This window comes from Quercus lobata, chromosome 4 (genome assembly GCF_001633185.2).
Source record: "Quercus lobata isolate SW786 chromosome 4, ValleyOak3.0 Primary Assembly, whole genome shotgun sequence".
Lineage (NCBI taxonomy): Eukaryota > Viridiplantae > Streptophyta > Magnoliopsida > Fagales > Fagaceae > Quercus > Quercus lobata.
This window is the reverse complement of record NC_044907.1, coordinates 16,880,576-16,889,650: the sequence shown is the minus strand read 5'-3', so window position 1 is coordinate 16,889,650 and position 9,075 is coordinate 16,880,576. Positions and strand designations below refer to the sequence as shown.

Genomic DNA, 9,075 nt, shown 5'->3' with positions numbered 1-9,075 from the left:
AAATTTTAGAGGGATGAGTTATTTTTTGATGATTTTTTATTTCCATAATTGTTAGGTGGATATGGAAAGTTTATTTATTTGGAAATATATTAATGTTAGAAATTATTACATCTACTAAGGAATAACTATTACAACTCTTTTAGAGAGGAATAGTTATTTCTCATTGTAAAGAATAGATATTCATAAGGAATGACTATTCCCTGTAATGCCAAACTATTGAATAGCTAAACTATAGGAATAATTATTACATTACAGTGCCTATTATAGTCTACCAAACGTGCCCTAACTTTAGATTTAGAAATTGGACTTAACCATTTGGTAACTGTAGTCAATTAGAGTTTCTTGTATTTTGTAGCATGCAGACACATATGACACCATAATCGTCAGTTCTCTCCAGGGCTGCGTTGATGCTCATGATGTAGACATGGCTGCTGCAATTGGTAGCTCATCGATACACCTATCTCACCAATACTAGATCCGAGTCATGTATATATGAGTCGACTTGATTTCAAACCTTTTTTTTTTTTCTTACATATTCTCAAAAAATCTAAGGTTGCGTTTGGAAACTTGAATTTAGATTTGGATTTGGATTTGAATTTGAAATTAAAGATTTGAAATCAAGGGATTTCAAATCCATTGATTTTAGGAATTATTTCAAATCCAAGCATTTTAAAAGTTTAAAATTCTTGGTAAATTTGTCAAATCTAAATCCTTGACCTTTATTAAACTTTCCAAACAAATTATTTGAATTTTAATCACCCAAATCCAAATTCAAATCCAAATGCCTAAATCATGTCATCCAAAGTCCAAACACACCACAAAAAATTATTCGTTTTACTTTTACGTGCATGTGAGTATTGGATGAAATAATTGGAATTTGATGATAGTATTGTATGTTACAAATAGAAGCAACTGAGGCATGAAATGGCGGCAGAGATCAAGAAATTAGTGCATTTTTTTTTATTGATCTTGTAGACCCTATAGGTGTTGATATATTGGGTTGGGAATCAAGCTCGATGCGGTGTTTTCGATGATAACATCATAATCTTATTGAGACTCAGGAACCTATGAATACACAAGAAGTTGAAGTTACTGGGGGGGAACAGGTCGGTTTGAAGGCCAAGTGAATTAGTTTAATTAATACGATTACTACTTTTAGGAATGACTTTTTCAAATTTCAAGAGGTACTAAACCGAAGGAACAAGGTAAATATAGCAGAATGACCTTTACAGTATCAAGTGGTACTAAACAGAAGATACAGGGGGAAGACTAATGTCCCCCAAATTATTAAAATCAACAAGAGTCTTAACTCTTAATAGAAAAGGAAAAAAAAAAAAAGGATCTCCCCAGCTTTTATTCTACACAAAGCAGCCAAAGCATCAGAACATCTATTCGCTTTCTTGAACCAATGTCTGTCTTCTATGTGAGGGATTCCCCTCAAAAGACACCTGCAATAATCCATACGAGAACTCAAACTAGGATAACTTTAAACGCATTAGGGAGAGGAAACCGCAACAATGGTACTAATGTCTTTTCAGTTTAGGTTAACAAGTACTAACATAAAGGTATGTGGCTTTATGATTTCTATATAATGCCCTGTCCCCCTCTTAAAACATTTGGAATAGCCATATAGATGGTGTGGAAGCACATGTTACCAGATAATAACACCTACGAAAGACTAACAAAACTTATCTGTATCTTGAAATCTTTGTTTGTGATATTAATTCTATCCAATAAGTTCTTGCCGAATTGAATGCAGCTCAACTATAATAGAACTGATGCTCATCCTTTCTCTATGAAATTCCATGGAACAAGCAACCCCAATTTCAAGTATCAAAATCAAGCATTCTTGAATTTTGGTACTTCCTATTCGACTCTCACTGTGAGTTTCATTCATCACAGTCTCCTCATCCCCTCTTTCTCGAAGGAGAATAGGATCAATAATGTGAATTATTTGTTCTGACAAAGTTGCTTTAACAAATTCATGAAGGTTTAAGTTATCTTGGAGAGTGTTTTCAGTTGGCCTTTTTCCAGTGAACATTTCTAACAATAATATACCATAGCTATAAACATCACTATATGTTGACACTTCATTTCCCATACCATATTCTGCACTTGCACATTATATTCATTGTAATATGAGTATGCTTTCATTTAATAATTTGTGGGGGGGGGGGGTAATAATTGAACAAATCTTAAATGATATTTTTCAATGAGATGTAACTTAAAATTAAAAAAAAAATTTAAAAAAAAAGGAAAAAAAGAAAAAAGAAAAAGAAAAAGAAAGATAAAGAGAAATGGAACATTTTGTTACAACACATCTATCTCCTAACTATAATGCATCCTTAAAAAACCATCTTTCATGCTCGAAACTATAGTATTAATCACTGGGAACTGGGAAGAGACAATTAAAATTAAAAAATGATAAAGATATTCACCTGGAGGTGTATAACCAATTGTTCCTCTTATTCCAATAGAGCTCGGTTGATCAATAGAACAATCTTGGGTAGCATCAAAATAAATCTTGCCAAGCCAAAATCACCTACGTCTCCAATCATTTCATCATCAAGAAGAACATTGCTAGGCTTGAGGTCGCAGTGAACGATTGGCGTTTGGCAATGATGATGAAGATAATTCAAGGCATTAGCAACATCAATGGAAATATTCACTCTTTGAAGAAGACTCAAATTCCTTGGTTCCTCATGACCCTCATCTATTCTTGAAGTTGGATGTAGCCATTCATCTAGGTTTCCATTTGCCATGAACTTGTATACCAAAGCTTTAAAATCTTGACCTTGATAGTCAATACCAGAACATGATGTAAGTACCTTTACAAGATTTTGATGTCTAATGTTTCGTAGAGCCTCACATTTAGCTATGAAACTTTTGGAAGCTCCATGACGCAAAAGGTTAAGCACCTTAACAGAAACTGTATGTCTACCTTGATTAAGAATTCCTTTATACACGGATCCAAAACCACCCACACCAATTAAATTGGTAGAAGAGAACCCATCAGTCGCATTTAGGAGATTTTGGTAAGATAGATTCAAAAGAAAATTTCCTAAGTCACTAGAGGCGGTATCTTTTCTTTTCTTTATAAAAGAACGAAGCAATAGAACTAACAAAACCAAGGTTACTCCAAGAAGCCTAGAAAATATAGAGATTATTAACTTCAAGGAAAGTGTCAACTTCCACTTCTTGGATTTTTTGTATTCACATTTAGGAAGCTGAAACTTAGATATGCCCCCACAAAGCTTATCATTTCCATTAATGAAAGTTGCACTTGTGTTCTTGAAAACTCCTTTTGCTGGTACCTTACCCTCAAAATGGTTGAAAGACAAATTCAAAAATTGCAAGTAGACAAAGCTCTCCAAAATTTTTGGAATTTGACCAGAAAAATTATTATTAGAAAGATCTAGATATTGAAGACCCTTTAAAAATTCCAAAGATGGAGGAATTGTCCTTTGGAAGAGGTTTCTTCCCATGCCCAGATATTCCAACATTACACAGCTTCCAAGACTTGCAGGAATTTCACCAAACAACATGTTTTCGGAAATATTCAAATATTCTTGTAACATCCCAGTCAGACCCCAAAAAAAAAAAAAAAAAAAAAAAGGGATAAAGATCAGAATTTTTTAAGTCACACGTGCCTCACCTAACTCACTAACCCCCACCACACATCTCTCACATTACCTCTTATCCTCTTGGCCGGCCATCCTCTCTTCTTATTTTCTTTTCTTTCTTTTCTTTTCTCTCATAAACTCCTCTCTATCACTCTCTCATCCTCTCACCGGTACCTCCTTATCACCATCTCCACCATCATTTTTCCGGCAATATCACCAGAAAATCCTTAGGAACCTCTAAGCACATTCACATCTTTTATTTGAGGTAAATATTTCTAAAATTTTTGGTGGGTTTATATGCTTTTACTTGAGATTCTTTAGTCTAAGCTTTGATAATGATATCCATGTGATTTATGAGCATTGGAAGTGATATTTATGTGTTTATATGTATGAGTTTTGTATTGGTGGAATTATTTGATGAGTGGGTTTATGGTTTGTGTTAATGATGACTATCTAGTGCCCGTTTGGGTAGAGCTGAAACTTGCGTTTCAGCTCTACGTTTTCCTACTTTTTTTTTTTTTTTTTTTCCTCTGCACGTGAACAGTAAAAGTACTGTGCAGGGGATAAAAAATACTATTTACACACTGTTTATGCACTGTTTACGCACTATTCATAGGTCCCACGACATTATTTACACATTTAAAAATTATTTTACTACAGTGTTTTCAGTTTTTAGTTTTCAGTTTCAGCAACAATAAGCTCAATCCAAACGGACCCCTAATGTTTATTTATGGTGGAAAATTTAGGGGTTTTGAGTTATAACATGTGATGGTTGGAAAATCTAATTTTTCCATCGCCATTGGGTTTATTTGGAATTAGTTGAAGTTCTAAATTTCTTGTCTTGGAAGATATTTTGATTTTGCTTTCATGGGTCGCTTAATGATGTAGTGTAAATTTTATGGAAGCTAGTCATGATGTTGGAGATGATATTAAATGGGTTAACATTATAAATTGGAGTTTATGCCTTGTGAATCAATTTGTTGAGAAACTTTGGAAGTGGAATATATTATTATTGATGAGGTTAAATACTAGGCTTGTCTAATTAAGTGTTTATTTGGCAATTCCTAAATTGTAGCTAGATACAATTTTAAGCTTTATGCTTATTGTGTTAGGTTTGCTTGATATTGTTGAGGTTCTAGCTAATCTCCTTTGGAGTTTGGAGAATTAGGCTTTTTGTGGGTTGCAAGGTAAGTAGCTTTTTAATGGGATTTTTGAAAAATAATCATGTTGTATAAATGTTGTTTTTGGGTTAGACACGCTTTTGGTAACTACCTATGGAAACTATTTTTGCTAAAAACTATTGTGTCGTAACCTTAATATATATATATATATATATATATGATTATATATATGAAAATGCTTCATATTTGGTATCTCATTTGGGGAATGTATGAATTGTTGACATGGAAAATATGAGCATCTTTTATTTAATCTTTGATAAGGAAATCATAGATTTTATGGTATATTAGAAAATTTAAAAATGTTCATCTTGTCTTGTATTATTTGGGAAATTGATAGTAAATCTCTTGACAAGAATGAAGTTGAAAACCTTATAAACTTTGTAGAAGTTAGATTATTTAAGGTTTTTCTGAAACTACCTGGTTATAAACTATATATTTGAAAGGAAATGTATACGTGTGAGCTGTATGTGGTTTTGACACTATGTCATGTGTGATTTCCCAGTGATCACCCGATTTGGTTTCTGTAGTCTTTGTGACAATGGAATCAAATCCAGGTTAGTGCCCTTTTACTTTGGATGACGCGTTCTTCCCTGCTACCTATAGGGGAAAGAGGTTCCTTGATTGCGTGTGAGTGAGGCTGCTGCCCATGGGGCCAAGAGACCACATGCAAGAGAGGTCCTATTTGATGCGCTCTCTCTGCTACTCATGGGGGGAGAGAAAAATCTTGAGGGTATGGGTGAGGCTACTGTCCATGGGGCCAAGAGTTTGCATACCAGAGAGGATAATATCATGCCAGTTGTGAATGGGTGGATCTCCTGACCGGTCTATATGGTAGCATGGTAGATTTGTGATAAAATTACCGTATGTAGATTTTATGGCTTTGGAAATTATATTATTAGTGCTCACAAATTATAATATACAGTTTCATGGTATTATTTTGAGAAATTTTGTATTTCATCATTTAATCATTCTTGTTACATTATTATTGAAAATGATCTTGCCATATTCAGTTAACAATTTCCCAAACTAAACATGTTTTGTAAACTATTCATTATCATGAAACTTGCATTTCCCCCCACCCCCATTAATTATGCTACTTACTAGGCGTTAGCTCATCCCACCCTCTAACAGTTTTTCAGATTTACTAGCTATACCTTGGGTATGGAGCTTACTTCTTTGGTGATGATTAGAGTGCTATATTAAATTTGGAGACTTTTGTTGTAAATGGTTGATGACTCGATCTTGCTATATTCAATGAGACCTTGATTAATTCTATTGGAGGTGGGCCGCTTGAGGTTTGTTAGCCTTTGGCGTGGTAGGCCTAGACTCGATGTTAAGGTCCTTAATCTTGATAAGATTGTGACTTTGTGTAATTTAATGAGTTTTGTAATATATTCATGTATTATGTGGAGGTAAATGATTTTTAGTTATTGTTTGTAAATGTGTTATAGAGCTCTGACTTGTAATGTGGAGATTTTAGTATGGTTATAGATTTTTATCGTGTGAAAAAGAAAGGAAAATAAACTAATAAAGATCTCCTATAGTTTGATTTGCCAAAAGGAAAAATCTACAAGTACCCTTGGGATGTTTTTCTCATGTTTTAGACCCTTTTGGGTTTGGGGCGTGACAATTCTAGATTTTTGAAATTTCCTATTTCCATTGGAAGGACACCAATAAATCGGTTGCTAGACAAACCCAGAAAAATTGGTGAGAATGAAAGACCAATGACTTGTGGGGATATCAAACACCATTGAGATTGTTGTTATTAAGAAACAACTCTACCAAATTTCTGCACTTGCTTAGACTTAAAGGGATACTACCTTGAAGATTATTCTCTTCCAAATACAAGTTTGTCACAATAGTTAAATTTCCAAAAGAAGATGGAATATTTCCAGAGAAATTATTATGATATAAATCCAAATATTGTAATTTTTGAAGCTTTCCAATTTTAGAGGGAATATTACCAGATAATTTGTTCATCCACGTTTCTAGGCTCTCCTAACTTATCAAATTTCCTATTTCAATAGGAATTTCTCCAAATATTTTATTATTATCTAAAAGCAAGCTGTAAAGAATAGTTGAGAAATTGCCTATGCACTTGGGTAACTCTCCCCCAAAGTTATTGGAATTTACATTCAATATACTCAGGTTGCTGGCATTTGTTAAAGAACAAAGAAAACACAGGTCATTTTCTCCTCCATTACCAAGACTATTATTGGTGATGACCAAAAAAAGAATTCTATTTAGTTTCTCTAAAGAAGGGACTTTTCCCCTCAACTTATTATCATTCAGTTGAAGTGTATCTAGATTTGTAGCATTAGAGATTGAAACAGGGATAGCTCCAGTAAATTGATTGTAGGCAGTGGAAAAAAATCGAATATTAGGTAGTGTGATACCTATGTCCGACGGAAGATGCCCTTGGATTTGGTAGTTGAATCCTACATCAATTATTTCTAATGAAGACAGATTGAAGATTAAGGGAAGAATTGTACCGGACAACCTATTTGAACTCACATCAAACATTTTAAGCTTGGTCAATTGGCCAAAAGATTTTGGGATACTCCCACCTAAGTTATTAAAATTTACGGAAAACTTTTCTAGTAACGATAAGTTTCCCAAAAAAGGTGGGATACTTCCTGTCAGATTATTGTTGCGAATAGCAAAAAATGAGAGCTTTGACAAGGCGCCAAGCGTTGCAAGGATTTCTCCAGTGAGAAGGTTGTGAGAAAAATAAAGGCCTTTGAGGTTGGTGCAACTGGATAAATTGCTTGGAATTTTGCCACTAAGTGTATTATTTTCCAACTCTAAGGATTTCAATCTGTGTAAATGGCCAATTTCTGGAGGGATTTCATTATGAAAGTTGTTGTTTCCAAGGGATAGATTCCTCAAAAAACTTAAATTTCCAACATGGGGTGATATGGAACCTATCAATTTCAGAGATCGCAGGTCCAACATGATAACTCTTTGGTGTCAGCAACCACAAGTAACTCCTTTCCATCGGCAAAAGTGGATGCTGTGATTCCAAGATGTCATAACACCGAAAGGGTCATGAGTGATCTTGGCTTTGAATTCAAGCAATGCCAAGCAATCCGTCTCATTATTCCCGCCAGCCATAGAGGTGACTAACAAGCCACAACATCAGAGAAGCATAAAAACATGAATGCAAAAAGACGAGGGCGGTGGAGGTGAACTCCAGTGGGAAAGACCCATATGCAATATGGTTGAAGAAGAAGTTGGTAAAAGTGTGTGTTAACGAGTGGGTGTTGTTTTTTCGAAACAAAACAGAGGGTTTGATTTTGCTAATTAGCGCTCTAGGAAAAGCACATTTATAAGAAGGTTAAGGATACTTAGGATCGAAGAAGACTTTCTGCATGTAGTGCCGACCCAGACTAGATGGACTTAGAGAATCGAATTGTAATCAAAGCATGTAATGGTCAATGGTCAGGCCAGTAGTGGGTCAGTAGTGGGTATTTACTATTGAGTGGGTCAGTAACGTCAATAGCCTGTAAGTGCACTACCCAAAAAAAATTGTCCTATGGCCCGCGTTTTTTTGTAGTGGTGGATGAGTATCGAGAAGTGAAAAAGTTATCTCAATTGGAGCTAGTAGATCTAAATAAGAATCATTAAAAAAGTTTTACAATAATTATTTATAAAAATGTTATAAAATAGTTTGTAATTGTATAACTAAGAGTTGTAATACACAATTTTAAAAATTAAAATTCATATGTTAATGATTTATTAGTTTCCTTGCCCAAATTCATCATAGTTTTGTGTTTTTTTTTTTTTTTTGGTTGATATATAGGTATAGTTTGACTTTATTTTTTTGAAAACAGTATAAAAATATAATTTAATAGGAAAGAGTCAATGGATAACCTAATTGCACTGGTTTATTAAATATATTTTTAAAAAAAATTTATGAGAAAATAAAAAAAGCAACTGTTTTTTTTTTTTTTTTTACAACTTTGGGTAAAATACTATTTCGGTTCTTAAACTTTACCAAAAATTTATTTCATCTCTCAACATTAAAAAAGTTCATTTTTTTTTCTCTAAAAACTATTGAAAAGTTCAATTTTAGTCCTAAACTATTGAAAATGTTTTTCTTTTAGTCCTTAAATTATACCAAACACTTGAATTTTGTCCCTAAACTATTGAAAAGTTTTCATTTTTCATCCCTACTTTTGTATCTAAACTATTAAAAATTATTTACATAGTTTAAGGATTTTTTTTAAAAAAATTAACTTTTAAAATTTAGAGACTGAAAACAAACTTTT

The 9,075-nt window shown here is 33.4% G+C and overlaps 1 protein-coding gene and 1 long non-coding RNA gene across 2 annotated transcripts; one reads left to right on the top strand and one right to left on the bottom strand.

Moving 5' to 3' along the window:
- Positions 1–1,726: 1,726 nt before the first annotated feature.
- LOC115984714 (probable LRR receptor-like serine/threonine-protein kinase At3g47570) lies at positions 1,727–3,545 on the bottom strand. The gene is made up of 2 exons (XM_031107729.1): positions 2,543–3,545; positions 1,727–2,109 (listed from the first exon to the last, which is right to left on the bottom strand). The coding sequence occupies exons 1-2, from the start codon at positions 3,543–3,545 to the stop codon at positions 1,727–1,729; spliced, it is 1,386 nt and encodes a 461-aa protein (XP_030963589.1).
- A 140-nt stretch (positions 3,546–3,685) lies between these two features.
- On the top strand, positions 3,686–5,510 carry LOC115983191. The gene is made up of 2 exons (XR_004089901.1): positions 3,686–3,888; positions 5,307–5,510. It is a non-coding gene; the product is annotated as an uncharacterized LOC115983191 (long non-coding RNA).
- The last annotated feature ends 3,565 nt before the right edge of the window (positions 5,511–9,075 follow it).

Bases quoted from the DNA above. Each gene is read 5' to 3' on its own strand.
- LOC115984714 (XM_031107729.1), bottom strand. From the start codon at position 3,545: ATGTTGTTTGGTGAAATTCCTGCAAGTCTTGGAAGCTGTGTAATGTTG. The intron at 2,110-2,542 runs GTGATTTTGGCT...GTGCAAGTGCAG, and splicing joins TGAAATGATTGGAGACGTAG to AATATGGTATGGGAAATGAA.